Source organism: Curcuma longa, chromosome 11 (assembly GCF_044706935.1).
Source record: "Curcuma longa cultivar G26 ecotype Majalengka, Jawa Barat chromosome 11, ITB_CL_G26_1.1, whole genome shotgun sequence".
NCBI classification, from domain to species: Eukaryota; Viridiplantae; Streptophyta; class Magnoliopsida; order Zingiberales; family Zingiberaceae; genus Curcuma; species Curcuma longa.
In genome coordinates, this window is record NC_133871.1 from 16110265 (window position 1) to 16133218 (window position 22954).

Here is a 22954-nt window from a genome sequence, read left to right on the forward strand (position 1 = left end):
CTCAAGTCAAAGACTTACCATGATTGAAAATTTTCGTTCTGTTATTTGGCTGAAACACGAAACTGGGAGGCATATGGTGAACTAACTGTGCCACCCATGCTAGAACAATGTTGCTTGTTTTAAGTTGGGTTGAATGACATCAAACTTGTCTCATTCAACGTTGATGGAGATAGATTCATGATCATCAATCAAAATCAGAGAGAAGCAAAGACAAGAAAGACATTATAAATGGAATTAAACATAGATGAGAAGACAAAGAATCAAGGAATGCGAAACCATAGAGGAAGGTGTTCGACATATCTGCTAAAGAATCGGGTGGATGACTCGAGAGGTATTAGAGGAGGAAATATGTGTGATCGCCAGATGCAATTTTGCTAAGTTGTGGCCTCACTGACATTGTGATTTAACACCGTGAGTGGTGACTCGGGCGGTAGATTCACGAGTGTGTAGTTGCATCGTGCAATGGAGTTGCAACCACAATTTCATCTCTTTCCTTTAATTAGGGATATAGATTTATATTTATATATTGAATTACATATCTAGTTTGATTAGGTACTTAACTAATTGATATTATATTTAATATATAACTACAACTCTCAAGGAAAATGACTTTGTTATTGTTATAAATTTATATTCAGAAGTAAATAAGTCTCGAAATACATGATACTAAAACTGATTGCTCCTGTCAAAAGCTGGAACTCCAATATGGCTTGAAGTTTTAAAACTTGATCCACACCACATTTAACTCTAACAAGTCAAGTACAATTCTCCCACAACATAAAATAGCTTCTATCCACAAAACACCCTAGATTGCTGTATCAATTCAACCATCTGTGGACCATTGTACCTGGAAATCATGAAAATATTTCACAGAAATCTCCCCACCAATGCAATAGAACCAAAATCCAGAAACAAATAATAATGTAACCCAAAGCCCAATACAAATTCAAAATATTCATCAGAAGACATTTTGACTGAATGCAAATGTGCTTTTATTCATCTGAACCAAAGATATATCCCATTTTTTTTCTATTATTTTGATCCTGAAAGGTACTAATACACCTCTGCAAGCATCTATCTTTTCCTATTCTTTTTATGATAACATTGCTTCAGTTTTCTAGATATTTATTTTAATTTAAGTTCCATTTTTCCTTTTTTCCCTAAATGTTAATTTCATGTGGCTTGTTTATTGTGTTCTAATTTTGAGAAGGTATTATCTATTTTGTAGGCTATCTCTGTAGCAGAAAGAGTGTCTGATGAGCGATGTGAGCCTTCACCTGGTGGTGATGGTTCATTGGTTGGCTATCAAGTTCGCCTTGACATTGCAAGGTTCTTCACATTGCACATCTTTGCAGTTTTGATCCATTATCTTTGCACGTTAACTTGAAATCATTTAATATTTCATTTTTACAAGTCACATTCTTGGTTAGGTGGAGTTTCTTACTCTTGAATAATGCTTCTTTGATTCTAAATGCATTTTTCTGTATTTTTCATTTTCAAAGTTTCAGAAAGTTCGATTTTCTCTGTGAATTTGTTCATTTCGTTACTATCAAATTCATGGCACTCTGCCTTTCTTCGCTTTACAATTATGATTTGTGTGTACCACTCCATATATTGGCAATGTATACAACTCAATTGGATTGCGCTATATTTGTCCTGATCCTCAAAAAAACAAGAATTTCATATGCGAAACTTTATCTGCCAAGCACTACAAAAATTTAGATGAGTCACAACTTGACAAACCCTTTATATGCTATTGTTGTAAACATTTACGTTCTTAACATAATTATTTGTTGCACAATCATTATAAAATTTGGTAATGATATTCATACTTCATCTACCTACATTTTAAAATGAAACCAATTTGATGGACCTTGCTTTTAGAGTATGTCACGGCAACCAAAGACTTTGGTTCTAAATATTAAATCAATGTAATTGTGGACAAATTACCTCTTGATTTATGCAGAGGCATGAGATGATGCTACTTTTGTTAAAAACAGATCTAATAGGCGGGTAACATCAATAAAGGAAATGGATGAGAAAGGTTCTGCCAACCTGCCAATTCCAATTGCAAAAGTATTGCTTATTTAGATTATATTACCTATAGTGTAAATTCTTTATGATTGCAGAAATAGAAAAATGTTCACTCTACATAATTAAAGGACCATACTTGAAGGTCAATTTGTAATTTCTGATGAATATTGTGCTGTTATTCTAGCTTTTTGATTTTCAAGTTTCCAAACTGGTTGAATTGGTTTAAACTGGGTTTAAAATTCTTCATCAGTAATCTGATGTAGTTGAATAGTTCTGTGAACTACCATTATTTCAAACAAGTTTAAGGCGGGTGAAAGAAATTCTTCAGAACAATATACATAATAAATTCTTTTTATATGTGTATGTGAAACTTTCACAAATTGGTCTCTTTATTGACTCTATAACCTATTCATTCAAATCCGTCAAAAATGTATTCAGTTACTAGATGGAGTATGAACCAGGATCCTTTATATCCCTCTTTGTGTTGTTGTTTTTCCTTTTCCCTTCTCCTAGTTATCAGTCCAACTCTCCAAGTAAACCAAGTCTTAGTCTCCAATTAACAAAATTGGAGGTGATTATCCTCAGTTTGTGAGCTGAGTGGGTACAAATACAACCCATTTGTATGCCACTCTTGATAATATATTACAAAACTATTTATTTATTGATGATGGTGATTATCCTTTTACAAATTGTTTTGTTATATCGGTAAATCTTGATCCTCGTATTATTGTTGCATGTATTTTTCACAGAAATGATAAGACAAAACTTCTCTTCTGTACAACAGGAATCCTTCTTCGTAAACTGTCGGTAAGATTTGCTCATCAATTGGGACTAGCATTTGTTTGTATCCATCACATTTATATATATATATTTTGAATCCACCTATTTTTGTTTAAAAAATCTGCAGGTTCCTATGCCATTATGTTCACATTTTTCTTTGGAAATTTTGGGCATAATATCATCAATATTCTTATTGGCTTTTGTGTATCTAAAATCATTTCTAGCATTTGGATTTGGCTAAACCATAAATCTTAATTTTCAGTGGGATTAGAATAGTGAATAACTGGTATTGAAAGGTAAATGCATTTTAGAATATGGGCAAGAATACAGATTAATATAATCAGATAATTTTGTTTGAAAAATTGAAAGATATCGTATTATTTTGTGCATAAAAGTGATTTTTTGAAACTAATGTGGGTGTTATTATATATAGGTGTAGTCCCACATGGGATAATAGGTGTTGTGTTAGAGTCCTATATAAATATGTGTAACTTTTACCGTTTAATTTGGGATCATAGCAAATTCTCTGTTAGGTTAGGCTTTTCTTCTTTAATCCCCTTAGAGAAGGCAACATCTTTGATGTAAATGACACGACTCCCCCCTCCATGCCACCACAAATAGTTTCTTTGCCTTTTGTCTTCTTTCCACACATTCTCTTCCTTTCTTTTCCATGTCATCTCTACCCTCCCGACCTCGATGCCACTGCACCATAGAAATTTGACCTCCTCATCTTCGCCCTTCTTTGTTGATCCCCTTATCATACAAATCTAGCTCACCCCTACAGTTCTATGTGCTTTTCCCTTCTATCTATACAATAATCCTAGCCTGAATTTTGATTTCTCTTTCCTTCTTTGGTGGTGTTTCCTCTTTTCCTGCTCCTAGTGACACTCGACCACCTGATATCAATGATGGTCATATATGCCGCCTTAGGCCCACTCTATCTTAGCCTGATTGTCTTGAGTGACTTTGATACTAGGATTTGGTTTGTGCCATGTTAAGTGATGAAAAACAATGTTAGCCATTTTATCTCATATTACTTATAGTCAGGTATAAGTATCTAACATAGGTGTGGATCTAAGTGTATGATATGATTGCTTCTATAAAATTCTATGCATGCTCAGTTGCATTATAGTCAGCGAACTCCTTTAGATTGGTCAAGTAGTTGGAATAGAAAATCAAGTGGAACTTTTTTGACTTCTTGCTGAGTTGATTGGGCATGAGATGTCCTCTTGACCTTGGTGTAGTTGCAACTTATCTATATTTTTATTGCTAGTGTAGTTGCATCCTTATCATTCCAAGTTATTCTCCCTTTATCTTCTTTTTTTTTGACAGAAATGAGAGTGTGGACAATTAGGCCTTCTTGGAAGAAGAATTTTTTTAATAGATTTTTTGTGTTTCTTGAGAAGAAAAAGTTGAGAAATAAAAATGGATTTCAATTTTAAAGCATAATCAAAGCAAAATTAATTGTTCGTCAATTTGATTGAAATACTATTTGGTTGGAGAGGAAAACTGTGTTTCAATTGCATATTCTTTATGAAATAAAAAAGAATATTTTAGCTATGATTTATTTTTCATTCTTAGCATCTAAGCACATTTTTTGTTTTATTTTTTTTTAATTTCCAGTGGTGTCTCCTTTAAATGAACAGGATATTTTTATATTTGTTACAATGAAAGAGTTATATTTATGAAAAACAGTTGGGCAATTAGTAATATTCTACTATGACACACATATTTTGTTAGTGTGACTCTTATTTAACTTATAATAATTATCTGTAACAATAATGAATAGCAAATAATTTACAAAATGTTCAAAGATAACTTCCTGTCTCAGTCTTTCTTGGAGTTTTAAATATAGAATTTACTTTTTTTTTTTAAAAAATGGCTACCTGTAGTACATAAAGGATTGGAAAAATTAGAGTAATGCACCAAAAGTTTTTTTGACAATTATTTCAATGCCAACTACATTTTTCTTCTATTTTTATCAAAATTAAAATTAAAATTTTGTATTCCCAGTAGCCCTAAGTTCCCTTTTCTATGTTAGTCAAACTCGCATATGAGTATGAATCTAGGTAATTTGATGTATCCAACACCACCACATATATTTGTATTAGATGATCATACCCAAGTCCATGTAACATACTTAGCTATTCAATTCTGTTCTCATTGTGCATGTGGGTTCATACAGGATAACAAGAACTTGTCTGGAATCACACATGTCATAGTTGATGAAGTTCATGAGAGATCACTTTTGGTAAGGTTTATTGTTTTATGCTTTCATATTCTTATTGTTCTTATTGAGTTCTAAGTTTCTGCCTATTCATGTGTTTGTGTTTTTTAGCTTGTATAATCTAATATACTTTTCGCATTGCAGCTTAATGAAAAAGAATGTTAGAAGAGATTGTCAAGATGAACATGTAGTGTTTTTAGACTGATTAGATTATTAATTAATAGTACCATCCAAATGTTTGAAACATCCAGTAGCTAACAGAATAAAACGGGGCAATATTAGAGAATATAAATTTGGTATATCGTAAGCACATGGGAGCAGAAAATTGGTATGTGTTTTTGAGAACCAAATTTGTTTTCTCCCTTCTTGGTATATAGTTGGCAATATAAGATTTGAAAGCCCTGATATTAGTCCATGTTGTTTTTGCTTTATTCTTTTATATTCACTGAAGGATAATTGTTAGGTGCCTGCTGCTCTGAACACGCCCACTGGCAATCAACATGAATGGTCAATTCATGTATACTGCTCATTAAAGCTCCAAGCCTAGCCTCTATTGGTCCAAGATTCTGAACCATGATCTATTTTTTTCTATGGATGGGAGCTTGAATGAATTTTAATTGAAATATGAACTTTAGCATAGTCAACTGAGTTAAAATATTGTATTGTTCTTAAACTTGAGAACTACTATATCAATATATGTGTATAGGACTCAATCATCTCATCTAGAAAGCTCCAAGTTGGAACATTGATATTATCCATGTCGAGCACGTCACAAAAATGAAGGTACTAGTGCAACAAATGAGAAGCATGTCAACTTAGTGCTCTAGATTGAAGGCTGGACTGTAGTAGATGAAATTGGTGTCAGTCTTCACATGGCTGATATTATTTTCTTCTTTTAACCCTCCAAATTGCAGGATTATAAAGTTTGAAAGGATAAAATGACAACTTGTGGTTGTTGAATGAGAGAGGCATAGTGAAAGTTGACATCTCCCTGAGACAGAATTGTGTAAGATGACAGAGACTAATGGCTAATCTATTTTTTTTTTCAAATTTGCAACCAATGAATAAAATGTTGTGGATAAAAATGAGATTAAGGTTCCAATCATTACTTTGATAGAGGACAAATGCAGGGAGAAGATTAAACTGTTGGTCATTTTATCAAGATGGTAAAGATGTCAGGAGAGACAAATCAAAATTTGACACTAATTGCCTGAGAAGAGATGTTGAAAGAGATGGGACCCTTATTTCTTCTTAAATCATACACAAGATGAATGAGCAATGATAGATATTGAACTGTTCATCAACTTGAGATAAACTAGAGAAAGAGAGAAACATATAGTATGACCATGGATAATTAGATTCTGTAGATCTCTCATCATCTAATTACTTTTTTTTTTCCATTGTCCTCCTTTGCTTTTTTTTTTTTAAATTTACCACTCTCTCCCTCTTTAATCTTAGCCTTTTCTCTTGTTTTTTTTCTTTCAATTAAGTGCCATTTTTATAATAGTTTAATCTTTATGATAAAAAAATTCTACACTTTATTTAATCATCAAGAGTCTCATCCTACTCATGGCTCAGCCCTCTTGCTTCACTACTGTGGGCCACCAAGGCTTATAGAGAGCAAACTAAGTTTCAGACATGCTTAGAGTAATGGTTAAGGTGCTAAAGGACAACGGAGTGTTATAATGGGAATGCTAAAGCTAGCTTTGAGACCTGCTTGCAGTTATGGCTGTGAAGCACTGAATGACTTGGATGGTTTGATGATGGGAGTGCTAGGGTGACGGGGCTTCATGATCTAAAACAAAGGCCATGTTTTGCATGCTGGCATTGCCATTGGTAATTGGGTATGACATGGAACCATGGGGAGCCAATGACACTAAAATTGGAGAGGGCACAAGAGCTGATGGACGGCCAACTCATATGTCTCCGATTTGACCGGCGGCGGGGAAGAAATCGCCGCCAGAATCGGGCGGCCTCGGCCGGCCGCCGGCCGAATCGGGGCCGGCCGAGTCACGGGAAGGACCGGCGGTCTCTGGAGTCTTTTTTGCAGTGAATGAATGCGCTTCTAGTTCTAGCTGAAGCTGAGGGATGCATTCTTTGGCTTCTAGGACATCTGGTGGAAGCGTGCACTTTACCTTTTTCTTTTAGTGGATGCTAGGAGATCAGTTGGATCACTGGGGTGGTTGGGTTTGTCCTCTGATGGTTGTTGAGGGTGGGGGAAAGAAGCATAAGATGTGTTTTTTTTTTTTGAGTGGCACATACTATTGATCTACTGGAAACTGTTGTATATCAACAATTTTTCTTCAATTGATTGGCGGGCTTTGCTGTTGGAGGTTACTGCAGATTTACAGTATTTAGTGTAGATCTTAGATGTTAGTTCTTTTCAACAGGAGATGATGATTACAACACTGGATGAGGTAGGAATTATTGAGAATACAAGTACAGAAGAACGAAGGAGATAGTGTACTGAAATAGGTGGAGAACGATGATGACTTTTACCATTGTGAAGGTCGGCAAGGTTGTGATGTCATATTAAACTAATGGCCTCCCCAAAGAAGGGAGGATTTTCGTAAATCCTAATCCTAGACTACCTACTGTGATACTAAGTGGAGGAAAAAAAAATCAAGACGTAATTGTAACTTCTTAATAATGTAACAACTCTAACAGTTTTCACATGCAACTTATGGTTGTTTATTTCTCTTTCAGGCTGATTTTTTACTTATTGTCTTGAAGAACCTTATTGATAATCAATCTGATCGGGGTGGACAAAAGTTAAAAGTGGTTCTCATGTATCTTCTTCATGTCATTTCATTTATTTTGTTACCTTTGTAAAGTAAACATGCCCTGTTTCATATTTGTTTACTTGTTCAGGTCTGCAACAGTTGATTCAAGTTTGTTCTCAAGGTACTTTGGACATTGCCCAGTGATTATTGCAGAAGGAAGAACACATCCTGTTTCAACTAACTTTCTTGAGGATATTTATGAGAAGCTCAACTATTGTCTAGCTTCAGATTCTAGAGCATCAGGAACATCCATGACAATGGCTAGACAGAAGGTAAAGGAATTTTCATTTTCTCCACTCAAATTATGGGAGGTATATCTTGTGATGAGGTTATGAGACTCTTTATACTGCTCACAATCTTCAAATTCTGCACCAATGATTTTTTATGAGGATTTTTCATCTTTGTTTTCCATAGCAACTTGATTTGGATCGATGTTACAGTTGATTGTTTTTTGAAGATTTCAATGAAATATTTTATTATCTGGATTCTTAATGTTCTTTATTGTACAGCTAAAAAGCAAGGTCGTGGATAATCACAGAGGAAAAAGAAATGTAGTTTTATCTTCTTGGGGTGATGAGTCTTTACTTTCTGAAGATTATGTTAATCCCCATTATTTGCCTGATCAATACACATCATACAGCGAGAGAACTTGCAAAAATCTGGTAAAATTTGGTTTATTGGAATGTAATTGGTGCTTTACTTTAATGAACATTGCTGTTGTCATACTGAATTCTTCTTTGCAGAGGTATTTAAATGAAGATGTAATTGACTTTGACCTTCTTGAAGATTTGATATGCTTCATTGATGAGAATTATCCCATGGGTGCTATTCTTGTCTTTCTTCCAGTATGTTATTTGGAATATGCTCCATATTCTCGATTTACAATGATGTATTTAATTTTTGTTCTTGTATCTCTTTACTAGTTGACATGATTGCTATCAGGGAGTTGCAGAAATTGACTTGCTAGTAGATATGCTAACTGCTTCCTTTCAGTTTGGAGGAGTGTCCTCTGATTGGATTCTACCTCTTCATTCTTCTCTTTCATCTCTGGAACAAAAAAAGGTGTTTTTGACCCCGCCTCAAAATATTCGTAAGGTATCTTTCACTATGCTTTATGTGTCATGTTGTTGATTATCTGGTTACATCATTTGCTATTGTCTTTTAAGTTACTACAGCCAACTTGTAACATGATTTTATTTTCCTTATCACGTGGCCGTTGAAGATTTCCCTTTCACCTCTCCATGGCATACCGCTTCATCTTCTTGCAAAATTTTTACATTCTTTCTAACCAATTCAGCAGTTGAGCTCTTGATTAATTCACAATAAGCTCTGTTAAGCTCATTTGATTCAAAGATCAAAATACCATTCCATATCTTGTGAAATGGACAACTGTACCATTCAACATCAATGTAGAGATGTGTAACAACATTTAGAAGTAGGCTCCCATGCGAAATTTGGAGCTTTGGGTACCTTGTGGTGTTTTCTTAGGACTAAAAAAATACTTTTAACATATCAATCATCTAGCTTGTTTTTTTTCTTCCTATCCTCTATTACAATATGTTCTATATGTAGCACAAAGAAATCAAGTTGTCTAAAATTTCCCGTTATTGACCAGTGGAGCCAACTCCCAATGACCTGTGCTATCGATGTAGGTGAATCACAAGGCTTATTGGTTGACTTGAAGTTGGTACTCTGGTGGACTTCCCTAAATTAGGTGCTTTACCTATGAGCGCTCATCAAACTTTAATTACATTTGTCACCTAGCAGCACATGCAAAATATGCATTTATGGTTTGTAGGATTTCGTCATATATTCCAACAATGATTAATTACCTGCTGTCAGATAGATGGATACAATTACAATGTATTTCATTTTAGGTGAAAGAAACTGTTCAAGTGATTTGTGATTTTGAAAGTTAAGAATGGTTGGTGTCGTCCTTAATGCAATGTCTTGGTATTTGTATTTTCATTGCCTTAGATGACTCTGAAATTTTACTGGATTGTTTTGAAAATTTGAATCTAAAGCCAAAATTTCAGTTGACTTCCTATTGTTGCTCAATTACATCATCTTTCTTATACTTTTCCTACTTAATCTTGGTGGTTACTATGGCTTATTCTATTTCATGGGTTATTTCTTAGTATGGATCACATGAATACATATTTTAATTCTTGTAGTACTATCCATGCCAGTATCTTATTTACTATATATGTTGTTATTTAGTCAAACTAGGAATGCATAATATGATTTATTCCAATAACCTAATTTTGCTACATATACTATGATTTGGGCAGGTTAAGAATGCTTTACGGGATGTAATTGCTTAACACCATTACCACAGTTTTAAGTTTGAAATATTACTGGGCATCTACTATTGTTAATTAAAGCCATTTGTTCATTTTTCATGCCTATTGCTGGTATGGTCCTATATAGTGTCAACCATTGATGGATTGGTCAGAAGGGGATGGTCAGTTCACCAAGAGAAAACTCAATGATCTTATAACAGATAGAACTAGAGGAACTTCAACTACTTTACTTTTTCCCATATCTATATTATGGGTTCAGTGTCCAAGAACTAACTACATGACTACAACCATAAACATATAGTCAATCCACTTCTACAACACAAAAACAACTTCTAATTTCAAACTTCTTCCATCTCCTATGTTTGTGCCACTTGTGTCAGGTGCCAGAGTCATGTTCTGATGTGTTTGCAAATGTGTTCATGATTGTTGTTGTTGGTACTTACCACATAGTTGTAAGTTAAAGCTAATTTGCACTTTCATTTTTCATTTGCTTTTCTCACGTTGCTCTCACACTGGTTCATGAGTGAGTGATTTGGTGATATCCTTTGTTGACTTTCAACTTTATTAATTTTTCCCCAGGTTATTATTGCAACAGATATTGCAGAGACTAGTATAACAATTGATGATGTGATCTATGTGGTTGATGTGGGAAAGCATAAAGAGATGCGTTATAATGCTCAGAAGGTTTGATGTTTCTTATTCTTTCAGAATATGAAAAAGTTATATCAAGGTTGTGAATGGCTATCCCTTTTTTGTCTGTAGTTTGAGCTATTTTTGACTCTGAATCCAGGATAGGACAAAAGCTTATTCTGCTGCAGTAGCAGAAAAACCCAAAACAATTAAGATTCCAACACTCGATTGTAATCCGTGAAAATTTGAAAGTTAAAATGAGACAATGGGAATTGCTAAATATAGTCTGATGAATTTCAGAGTTAAGCTATCATGAGCATCTTGTTGTTGCATATGATGATCTTCTTGTCGAGCGTAGATAGCTATTTCGGTGGCAAATGTTCTCGATAATAATGAAGGGAATCCCATTGGGATGTTTTTTATGTGTGTTTTTTTTCTGCTAGAGTTACAGAAAGAAGACCAGGTGGCTAGAGATGGTAATCTACCATAATTTTTGTGTCATCTTTTTGAGGCTAATTAATGTGTCATCTTATGTGCTGTTAATATATTTTGTTCTTTGGTAGGGGGATTGAAGTGATTGGGATGTTTTAAAACTTCATCCAATGGAAATTGCCCTTTGTGATAATTATTATTAAATTGAATTTTGATCATAACCTGTGTAAAATTTTGCAAATCGTCAACCTAAAATCTGCAAGCAATGAACTTTTTCGTAGGTTTTGATAACCATTGTAAGACCATGTCAATAACCTCAATTATTTGGATCTTGTTTGATGTAATCAATGGCATAATAAGATCCATAGCTCGGAACAAGTTTCTTGACATGGAGGTTTCCAAAAATTTTACATGATTAATGAGGGATTGCTATGCGACTTGGAGTGTTAATGTTAGGCCATCTGGTCAGTGTCTGACATTGGTATGGAGGGAATAAATGAAAAGTCATAGTATCAGAGTAGCTGATTAAGAAAGTAAGCATCTTTGTCAGCTTTCTTTTGTATAAGCAATATTGCATGTTGCAGAAAATGTCAAGCATGGTAGAGGATTGGATATCTAAGGCCAATGCAAAACAACGTCGAGGAAGAGCTGGACGTGTGAAAGCTGGAACCTGTTTTTGCTTATACACACGCCATAGATATGAGCAACTTATGCGCTCCTTTCAGGTTTTCCTTGCATTATATTGAAGAGTTAATTTACTTATGCGTTATTCATTTCTGTTCCACCAGATGGAAATTTAGAAAGTTTAAGAATAAATGTTCAACCTGTTAGTGCATTTTTTGTGACTATGTATAGGATACAAATCATGCGTGTGCTACAGATCCATCATATTATTTTATTTTGATGTTGATACTATCTTTTAAATGATTCTTGTTAACAAGCAACTGAAACAGATACATAAACATGCAACATTGATATTCTCGGTCTTGTGAAACTTTTGATTCTAGATTGGATCAATTCTGTTGTGCACTATACCATGTGAAACTTCAGTATAAGTTGGTACACAATGGCTCAGTCAGGCCAATGCCAAGTGTTTTTCTCACCTGAAATTGCATTTTTATGTGTTGACTCATCAGAATAGAAAGTCATAAATCTTGATTGTATGTAAGACAACCATATTGAGATTATAGTTTATTCTCACTTGAGAGAGATTTGAGAAATGAGTTTCAGAGGGTTGGGAGCGCATGAATTAGTATGGGTACCATATTATACCATACTGACACTAGTATTGCCAGAATTGGATTGTTAATGATCCCTCATGGGACCAATAAATACCACCCATGTTGGTGGTATGTTGCATTTTTTGAACCTTGGCAACTCTCAGTGGTAAACAAAAAGCTATTTTTCTTTGACTCATTGGAGACCAAATTCATACTTGCATTGACATGACATGACTCTGGTAAGGGCTTCTTTTGTCTGATGCCTAAGTCCCTTGACTGCATACTGCCACTTGATAATGTCATTTGGTTGACACTGACTGGCTAACTTAGAAGTCTACATGTTAGGCTTGGACCAATTCAATCTAGTATACCTATCCAATTCAGGGCCAGTGTTATCAATATACAAGTATAGATTTGAACTTAACAGCATAGAGTTTGGGATAAGTGGATACCTCGTATAACTTACAAACTTAGAACATCAAGCGATGTCTCCATACTGAGCTGGGAGTCAGGAGAACACATTTCTATTATCCACTGAGTCAAATAAGAGGTATTAGGAAGCAGCAACCAGCCAATTTAAAAGAATGACTTTAGTTCGTAGTTCTGAGTAGTTGTTAGAAGACTGAAATGCACTTTGCTGTGATCCGTGGCAATATTGCAGAGTTGTGGATTGCTGGCTGTCTTTGCAGAATTTGATGGAGCTTTGCGTGAGGATAAAGTCAAGGATGCACTACTTTAGTGGAAGATGCCTTGTATGTGGTAGAGCTTTAGTATGAGTGATGTGTGGTAGAAGAGCTCTCCTTTATCTGAAGCATCTTCAGTTAGCTAAATTACTTAGTCTATTATCAAGTTCTGCTGATGTTTTGTCCAGAGAATTTCTTTTCTCCATGTTTTATCCTTACTATTCTTTCGTCAAAAGAAATATAATTTTGTAGGAACTTACTTTCGACAGGTACCTGAGATGGTGAGGATGCCATTGACAGAGTTGTGTCTTCAAATAAAGTCACTGTCATTGGGAGAAATAAAAACATTTCTATCGCAGGTAATACTTATTAGAAACCATACGTGACCTTTCTCTTACTTGGAATGTGTTCTTGGCATAAATCTGAAAGCACATTCTGTGTTTTTACAGGCTATAGAACCTCCACATGAAGATGTTATTTGTTCTGCACTGGACGTGCTGTATAAGGTGCTGCCATGGCTGCCATACTGCTTTTATATCATTGATAAATGCAATTTAATAACCAATTGAATTGTGGTTCATGGTTCAGTAGTAACATCAAATGAAATAATATCATTTCCATTTACACAAAATTGTTGACATAGTTTTGTTTTCATATCTTGTGTTTGTTTAGGTTGGGGCGTTGAATGAAAATGAGGAGCTAACACCTCTTGGATCTCATTTGGCAAAGTTACCTGTGGATGTATTGATTGGAAAGGTGCACATTCATGCAAGTGTGCTGTTATGCGATCATTGATGTATCACGTTTATCCAATATTCCATTGTCAGATACTGAGGCTGATTTATTCTTTTTCTTTCCCTTTTATAGCTTAAATCATTTCATGTTTTGGCATGTGTTAACTTATGGAAAATTATGAGGTCCACCTTAAATTTATTACTTCTATTATAATTTCACATGTATATTCATACACATTATATATTTACATCTATATTTCTATATATTCATACACTGTAAATTATGAGGAAGTGACAAAACTAAGAGATTGGTAATAAGAGGGGTTGGGTTTAAATAACTGCTGACCAAAAATTCCACTAAGCCAAAACCAATACAACTGACATGATAAGTAATTTGTTCCAGTTGCAATAGTTGAAAAGGAAGATGAAGATGCACACGGGTTGATTCTAGGCTTTTGTTGTTGATTTCAAAGATATCTTCTAGGCCACATTAGATGTTAGGGTCAAGCAGGATCACTTTAGCAAGATCCTCACCGATATCTATGTTATTACTTCAGAATTGAACTTCGGTCGCTTGACTTTAGGAGGCTTATGTATTTCATCCTTATTAGATCTGAACATGTCGATGCTGCAGCCTACTGCCACTTGCCTATTGTCCTGGGATCTCGCCGTTGCCGGAACAGGAGGGTTTCACAGTGGTGGAGGTGGTTAGCAAGGTTGCAACTATCATAATGCTGGATAGGGCAACCCCAAGTGCTTTTATTCTGGCAATCATTTACACATAGCTAGTATGACCTAGATAAATGTTGCCTCATGCTCTTAGGATGGTTTATCAGCTCAAGGCCACGCTGACTTTAGTTCCATCATTGCAGTTCCTATTAAGGAGTATTCTTGCTTCCTTCAATTTTAAGTTGTCACCAGTGCCTGGTCCTAGCTTGTCTTTTTTATGATTCATGGTGGCACATCCATTTTCTGCTTATCCCATACATTTAAATCATCTCCTTAGATTCTAGATACATGGTGTCTAATTAATGGGCCTTTAATTACATTGCTGATAAACATCTTTTTCTACCTTTTTCACACTATCAGCATGTCCTACTAATGTTACCATGGCCAATGCATTTTGCTCATGGGTTAATGTTTGGAATGTTTCTCCTTTCAACTATGTTTCCACTAGAGTTTATTATCAATTAGCAAACTTAAGCTTTGATTTGATTGGTAACATTCAATGCTCTACTTGTGTTTTCATTTAGAATTTGTGGATGGGTAAGGTGATTGCCATAGGGCAAGATGATGATTGGGACATCATCATCATCCAGACCAAAGATTTAGGAGGGCTTAGCTATCTTCTAGGCAACCAAACTGAATCCTCTTTGGGCCTCAATAGAGTCCTAACTCGAGCCCACACTAGGAGTACAATTCTGGATCTATATTAGGTTGGTTCAATAAGGCCTTGATATAACAGCTACTGACCCAACCATATGTATTAATGTGTGTTGTGTTTGCATGATGGCGCATTGATCGTCATTTGTTTAGATGTTAGGTATGATAAATAAGGGTGCCAATAACTTGCTAATAGAGATGTCCTAGCTGTAGTTATCAAAATAATTATCAAGATTAGGATTGGACAGTCAAAGAATCTAAATATCGATCATATTGGATCAGTAGGATCACTAAAATCAGAATCAGCATAAAAAAATGAGAAAGATATAAAAAAACAATTTCATATATGAGATTTTAATAAATGTCCTAAAATCTTTAAGAATGTTTATTACATGTCATTTATCAGTGTAAAAATTAATAAATACAAAAAAATAGATTAGAACCATTAATATAATCATATTTTTATTATAGATTATTAAATCACATTATATTTTTAATATTTTTAATAAAATTTTTATTAAAGGAATGCCAGTTTCATGATCATTGTTGACCGATGGAAATTATTGTGTTCTCTCTTATACTTAATAAACTCTCTTGATTCACATAAAAATATTCGATGAATAACTCATGTAGTGTGGTGAATTTAGAGTTGTGGCAAGGCAAAGGCAATTTTAGAAGGAAATAAAAGCTCCTTCCTTCCTGTATCAGTTATCCAAGAATGAAGCTGGCATTAAAGGAGAAGCTAAATTGATCCAGTTTTTCAAAGCTATCTTAGTTTGACCAAATTTTAAGTCCAGTTCATTTATGTTTGTTCTATATTTATTCAAATTTGAATGAATTTCATCAATTTGCTATTGTAAACTCACTAGTTTCTAACTATCTGCATTGATTTTTTAGAGTGTTTTTTCAAACTTCTCTTCAATCTTTGTGAAATTATATTTCTCAGAAAATTGGATAAGTCATTGTCAATACTTTTCAGTTGGGATATTCCTTATCAGTATCAACTGATTTTGTTAACTATGGTTGTCTTTCTTATTTATTTCTCGTCATGCTGATCTTGCTTAGACATCAAATACTATGCAAAGATTTAAAGAGCAAATTTACTCAAATTATTAAGACCCTTGTGAATGTGTTTTTGCAGATGATGTTGTATGGTGCAATATTTGGTTGCTTATCACCAATTCTTTCACTTGCAGCCTTTTTAAGTTATAAGTTCCCGTTTGTGTATCCTAAAGATGAGGTATATTTATAATCTTCGTACAATTGGATGATGCTTTCGAAACACAGATTCCTGTTTAAATTTATGTTAATGGCTAATTTGTTTATGGTGCAGAAACAAAACGTAGAGCGGGCAAAATTATTATTATTAAGTAGCAATCTTGACAATAAATCTGCTTTGGATGAGAGTTTTAGACAATCAGACCATCTCTTAATGATTATTGCATATGATAAGTGGGCCAAAATATTGCATCAGGTTAAGTTGTTATCTTTTTATATTCCAAACATATTTCAATCCCATCTACCTGTTCTGTTATCACTTCTGGTTGTGAATGGAAACAGGTTTATCATACTCACTGGTCTGAAAGCGTACAGACTTTACTAGCAGACATTAAGATTCTTTGAAAATAACTTCAGTATAGCATTTGCTGAATGTTCACAACATTGCAGGATGGCGCAAGATCTGCCCAAGAATTTTGTCATTCTTTTTTCTTGAACAGTTCTGTAATGTACATGATAAGGTGATTCTTTAATCAAGGATTAGTTTCTCATAGAATTTTCTTTTTGATTTTTCTACATTCTATCTTTTTTAGGCAAAAGATTGATCAACTTGTAATGTTTTTTATGATAACGGCCTTAGTTTCTGCACATTCTATGAACAAACAACACGATCAAAATACCCTTAGCTCACTTTTACTAATTAACAAGGAGGATTTTATGACATGGGAATCAATTTGGCAGGGATATGCGAGTACAGTTTGGGTGCTTGCTAGCAGATATCAGGCTTGTTGATTTGCCAAAGCATTTCCAAGTAAGTTCTCAGTCCAATATTTTAAGCTATGATTAATTGTTGCTTGTGTCTAAAATCTCAGCCCAATATTTGCAATAATATTGCCATACTGTCTAGGCTTAGTACCATATAATATTGGCATTGGTACAACTAGCACATTGCCCATCAGCCTTTGTATTTTCTCTATTTTTCCTGTACATGATCTTTGACCTTTTCACTATTTCAAAACTAGAAAAGATATTTGATTATTAGGGTTATTGGTCTAGTGGGTGTAAACCCATTTATGTAGTTCTAACACTATATTCTTTTCCTTCAAGAAGGTGAGCTTCTTGTGCTCGTAAAGTAGGTGAAGGAGATACTGGGGATCAGAGAGCAGGGACTTTCCCTTTAAAGATCTGAAAGCAATGTTGAAATCAGGTGAAAGGAGAACATTGCCTCTACCCTTTCAATATTGGAACCACGTGGAGGAGAGTATTGCCACAACCAATTGCTACTCAACTTGATCATTTGCCTATGTTAGTTTTGAGGACTGCCAACACCATCCTCTATTGCCAATATGATAGCTTGCTAATGCCCTGGCTTCGTGGACACAAACACCACCACTATCATCCTCTATTTGTGATTTGATAGCCTGTTGACGACCACACCTCATTAGGTAGCTGAGCCCTTCACTGTCCTAAAGTATCAGTTCACATGTGATATAGATCCCCAGCATTGAAGTTGAAGATCTTTGCGTAATGAAGTCGCCAGACACAGTGAAACCAAGGCTGCATAACTGTGTTTAGGCATGTTCTTCTCTTTTGAACTAGCTGATTCTCTTACTGTGGCAGACCCTTTCCTGAAATCTGTCCGGTCCAAGTCAAAGAAAAAATTTGGATCCATTTCCAGTCTGCTTGAACTCATAGGCAAGAAAAGTAGAGACAGTGAATTGTTTCATCCACACCATTAGAGCACAGGACATGAGAAATCTGCAATGGGTACATGCTTTCTCCACAGAACATCTCTGACATTTAATCTACGGTGAAGTGTAAGCCAAGTGAATGCCTTTGCCTTGACTCTTGAGCAAGAAGACCAGATTATGTTCCACCATACATCATCTGTGCCCCTACGAAGTCATTTGATATGCCAAAGCTAATGAGAAACAGCCTTTTAGTTCCCATCTCCAACTAACTTTACTACATTCTTTTTAGCTATTGCATGAAATATCTTCTTTCTCTGCATCTACGTATCTTACTTGAATAACTGTTTTTCTAGTTCTTTTATTATCGCACCAAATTCACTAATTTTTATTTGTTTGCCAATGCAATTCTGTGAACAGAGTGATGCGAGAAGGAGAGACAAGCTTGATAGTTGGCTTTCTGACATGACTCAACCATTTAACTTGTATGCTAGTCATTCGTCGCTCATTAAGGTAATTGTTCTTTTCCATCCCTGATGCATGTAAACAGGGCTTCCGATAATTTGATTCTTTTAGTAAGCTACTATCTGGTGATCATCAATGTTTGTCTTTTTCATCACTCTTGTGCACTATAATTAGTTATGGTTATATTCTCCTGAAAGAAATATCTTGCAGTATTAAATTTCTACCTGGAAAAATTATAATAGCAAAGAGATAGTAATACATTGAAAAGAATAGATCTCACGAGGCAAAGCTTAAAAAACAAACAATAGAAGATTATATAACAATATCTATCTGTTCTTTTATTAAAGATAATAAAGTCACATAAAAGAGGGCCACTTTCAATATTTTCTGAAATCCACAGAAAACTCAATGAATTAGCTCTCTCTATGTATTGGTTCTTTGGTTTTAACTCGTATTGGCTTATTGCTATGTTCACTTCAATTATTAGTCTTCAATTGTAGTACGAATCATCTTCATTTTTGTTCTTTGTCTTTCTTCTTCCTTGAGGCAAACTAATTCCCATTAGTCAATTCACTTGAGCTCTCAATATTCTTATATGGCCTATTGGTTGTTGCAGTCAATTATATGTGCAGGTCTCTATCCTAATGTTGCTGCTACCAAAGAAGGAATTGTTAATTCAGCTTTAGTCAGCTCTAAGTTGCAAAGTGTGAAGAATCAGATGGTATTATATGATGGAAGGAGAGAAGTTCACATGCATCCCTCTTCCATAAACTATAGTGTGAAAGATTTTAGATATCCATTTTTCGTCTTCCTTGAAAAGGTGGTTCCTTAAATTTGCTTCTCTTCAAATTTTTTTTTGTTGGTTGTTAATGTTAAAGGAAGTGCCCAGTGGTATATGCTTTATTGTGGTTCCTTAAATTTGTTCTCTTCAGTTTTTTTTTTGTTGGTTGTTAATGTTAAAGGAAGTGCCTGTAGTATATGCTTTATTGGCTGACTTTTGAATCTTTCTGATGATTGCTTCTCAATGCTGAGTATATAGCATAGCTATGAACTACAATTAGTTAGTGCTTCTTGGTCTGCTAGATTTCAAATCAAGGTCACTGTCTTTCTTTTGTTATGGAAAAAGGAGGCAATTGTGTGATAAATGAAATAAATTTAGAAGTACTTATTCTGAAAGTTTATTGCGGCATTCTGCTTGGTTATCATTTTTCACTTCAAATCTTAGAATAATCTCTTTTTAAGTTTTTCAAGACAATAAGATTTGATATATTATAACTATATATGAGTTTAGAAATAATAAATAAAATAATATTTCATGAGCAATTAGGTACAACTCTAATGAATGATAAAATGTGAGAAGATACATAAAGATGTTATGGACGTGTTAGACGGCTAATAGATTATGTCGTTAGACAAGTTCAATGGAATAGACTTGTTGAAGGCATTTGGATTTGAGAAGATCAAGGAAAACTCTACTTAATGTAATTAGAAGTGATTTTTAAGATGAATATACTAGTGGAATTACCTTACATAAAGTTCAATAACCGGATTCATTTGCTTGAACTCAAAAAAATATGTGTGAATCACATCTTGTCAACATTGTTCTTAGAAAGGTTTACCAAGTTTTGTTTGTTTCCATTTCGGTAGTCTGGGAAGCTTCTATTGTCACAAGAAAGACATTTTGCTCGTCTCCAACTTGCATATAAACTGTGTTCATTTTTTATTCCTCACTTTGCTGACTTTGTTCATTGTAGTATGGACTCTTTTTTTTTTACATCTAATATCAAGTTTTATCTTGTAAGAAGAAGAATCACCTTGCATAATTTTAAGGGACGTTTTGTGGAAAATCTTAAATCTGTTAGTGATGATAGTAAGTGAAATACGTCCTTCCATTATTTTTATTTCCTCTGAGATAAGCACTTGTACTGAAATCTGCATCTGAAGAAAAAAAATGAGCCTCTCCATTGCACAGTAGGATGAAATTTTTTTTACTTGGTTGATGTTTTATACTCTAGTTTTGTTAAAGATAATTGATTGATTTTATTTTGATAGGTTGAGACTAGCAAGATTTTTCTACGAGACACTAGCGTCATCTCCCCTTATTCTCTCCTCCTATTTGGGGGATCCGTAGTTATCCAACATCAGGTGAGACTTCCCATTTTGTAGAGAACACAATATGACTTTTTGCATGTTCCTTTATTTCTATGTAATTCTTGCTTTCTTTTTTATGTAGTTTGCATATACTGTTGGAAATTTATTCTTTGCCAGTCAACACCAGAAAAACATTTGGTTCCATGCGGGGTAACACAGGCAAAACATTTAATTTTATTCACCGGCAAGCATGTAAAAAACCTAAGACCGACAAAACACCTTAATGGTGCAAGTCTGCCATGAGCACGAGGTGATCCACCTAGGGCACACGAGCCACTTGAGCACGTCTTTCATTGTTTCATAATTCTTCTGCAATGCACCAAGCGAGTTCCCTCCGTTCTGTGATTCTTTCATCGTTTCACACCACCCTACGCAAGTCTTCTGCGTGCTTGATCTGCTATTCCTTGGCCCAATTGCAAGTCTTTTGCAATTCCACAACATTTTGGAGGCCATAGAAGACTCGCAACACACCAAAGGTTGTGGAAGCCTTGATCTGCTCTTCCTTGGCCCAATTGCAAGTATTTTGCAATTTCCACGACATTTGGAGGTCGTAGAAGGCTCGCAACACACCAAAGGTTGTGGAAGCCTTTGGTTGATTTGGAGATCATGGAGGCTTCCAAGGTAAATATACTCTTTTCCAAACGTTTGCAATGCACTGGGACCTTCTGTTGTTCCTCCTTCCTCTTTCTCCTCTTCTTCTGGTTTAGGCACACCCTCCAACACTGATACTCTACATAGGTGGCACCCCTTGAGTCGGCTAAGGACCAAAACACAAACTCACCTCAAGATTTCAAACCTTGGTTTGAATTATTATTTCCTTTCAAGTTTGACCAGAAACATGTAAATGATTTAAAAGTATATGATTTGAATATCTTTCAATTGTTTCAACTAAAATTTCGTTAAATTTCCTCTACCTCCCCCTCATTCCTCCTAATTGGTTCAACTTGTCTATTATGGAATCTTTACATCTTCTTCGAACATTTTCAAATCAACTTACATTTTTCTTATTTTATACTCTGCTGAAGCCATTCCTAATCATTCATAAAGTGTGATCATGCAAAAAAGGAAAGTTTCCCAATCAATGCTTCACATTGGTTTTGTTGGCGGGTACATATAGAGGTCATTGTGTCTGCTTTCTTTTAAGAGTGTACAACTGGCGGGTGGTTATTACCATTGTGGATTAGCTAGTGCATGAAATACCAAATAATATTCCATACTATGAACTCATGGACTGCTGGGAAGCTGTACTTCTTATTGCCAGTTTTCCATTATCCTCTTTATGAAATCGGGATTGACATTGGGATTCCTGCTTACAGGCTGGGCTTATTGTTATAGACGGCTGGTTAAAATTGACTGCTCCTGCACGGACTGCTGTTCTATTTAAGGAACTACGTGTAACGCTCCATGCAGTTCTAAAGGAACTAATCAAAAGACCTGAGGTATCTTACACTTCAAGTTCTGTCAGTTTATGTTTGTTCTTCCAAAGAGATTGATATTTATCTGTCTCTGCAACTGTATTGCTTCCCTGTTTAGTTAGTTCTAACTGTCACCTAATGGATATATGTAACTAGCACATTGTTAACATATATTTATGATGAAGCCCAAATTTAAGTCAAACACGTGTATGCTGCATTTATTTACTAAGTTGATGATGGGATGATTATTTACAAAGTTTGAAAAAAATGAAGTGGTCAAATGACCTACTTGTTTGTCATATTCTATGTAACTCTAAATTGATGATTGGATGATCGTTTTATGTTTATTGTAAATCTTGAATTTCTTGTCAGATGACCTGATTTTAGTGTCACTTTTGTTTCCAGAGTGCTATATTTGCAACAAATGAAGTGGTCAAATCAATTGTTCAATTGCTGCTGGAGGAAGACAGATTGAGTGACCTAAAATGATGTATACTCTAATGTTCAAGACGCGTACTTCCACTGGTAATAAAACTGACTGTTGTTACATCAAACTGTATTATAGAATATGTATTGCCTCTACTGGTATTTGAATTTCCATACTGACTTCTTCAGTAAATATTCCAAGTGCATAATTTAACTAGTTAATTAACATCTATTTGGAATGAAAATGAGCATCTATATCCATGCCAATTTCTGTGCATTATACGTATTGTGTATGGTTGGTCCTATATGCCATTATACGAAATTCTCTCTATCACTATGATAAACTACAAGCTTAAATACTAGTTTACTTTTAATATTTGTC

General features: G+C 34.7%; 1 protein-coding gene across 2 annotated transcripts in view; it reads left to right on the plus strand.

The window, feature by feature from the left end:
* The window catches only part of LOC141840454 (DExH-box ATP-dependent RNA helicase DExH7, chloroplastic), a 32586-nt gene extending 9771 nt beyond the window's left edge, over nt 1-22815 (plus strand). Inside the window, exons 12-33 of one of the 2 annotated variants that reach the window (XM_074728442.1) lie at nt 1229-1329; nt 2784-2841; nt 5000-5065; nt 7748-7830; nt 7913-8096; nt 8334-8486; nt 8568-8669; nt 8767-8919; nt 10707-10811; nt 11774-11914; nt 13362-13451; nt 13542-13598; nt 13765-13848; nt 16351-16449; nt 16543-16683; nt 16878-16948; nt 17169-17238; nt 18536-18628; nt 19197-19400; nt 20633-20725; nt 22048-22170; nt 22552-22815. In XM_074728442.1, the coding sequence (XP_074584543.1) occupies nt 1229-1329; nt 2784-2841; nt 5000-5065; nt 7748-7830; nt 7913-8096; nt 8334-8486; nt 8568-8669; nt 8767-8919; nt 10707-10811; nt 11774-11914; nt 13362-13451; nt 13542-13598; nt 13765-13848; nt 16351-16449; nt 16543-16683; nt 16878-16948; nt 17169-17238; nt 18536-18628; nt 19197-19400; nt 20633-20725; nt 22048-22170; nt 22552-22635 (2355 nt within the window). In that variant the 3' untranslated portion in view covers nt 22636-22815. The remainder of the gene's footprint in view (nt 1-1228; nt 1330-2783; nt 2842-4999; nt 5066-7747; nt 7831-7912; nt 8097-8333; nt 8487-8567; nt 8670-8766; nt 8920-10706; nt 10812-11773; nt 11915-13361; nt 13452-13541; nt 13599-13764; nt 13849-16350; nt 16450-16542; nt 16684-16877; nt 16949-17168; nt 17239-18535; nt 18629-19196; nt 19401-20632; nt 20726-22047; nt 22171-22551) is intronic. The other variant, XM_074728443.1, reaches the window with a different exon arrangement.
* Nucleotides 22816-22954: the final 139 nt, after the last annotated feature.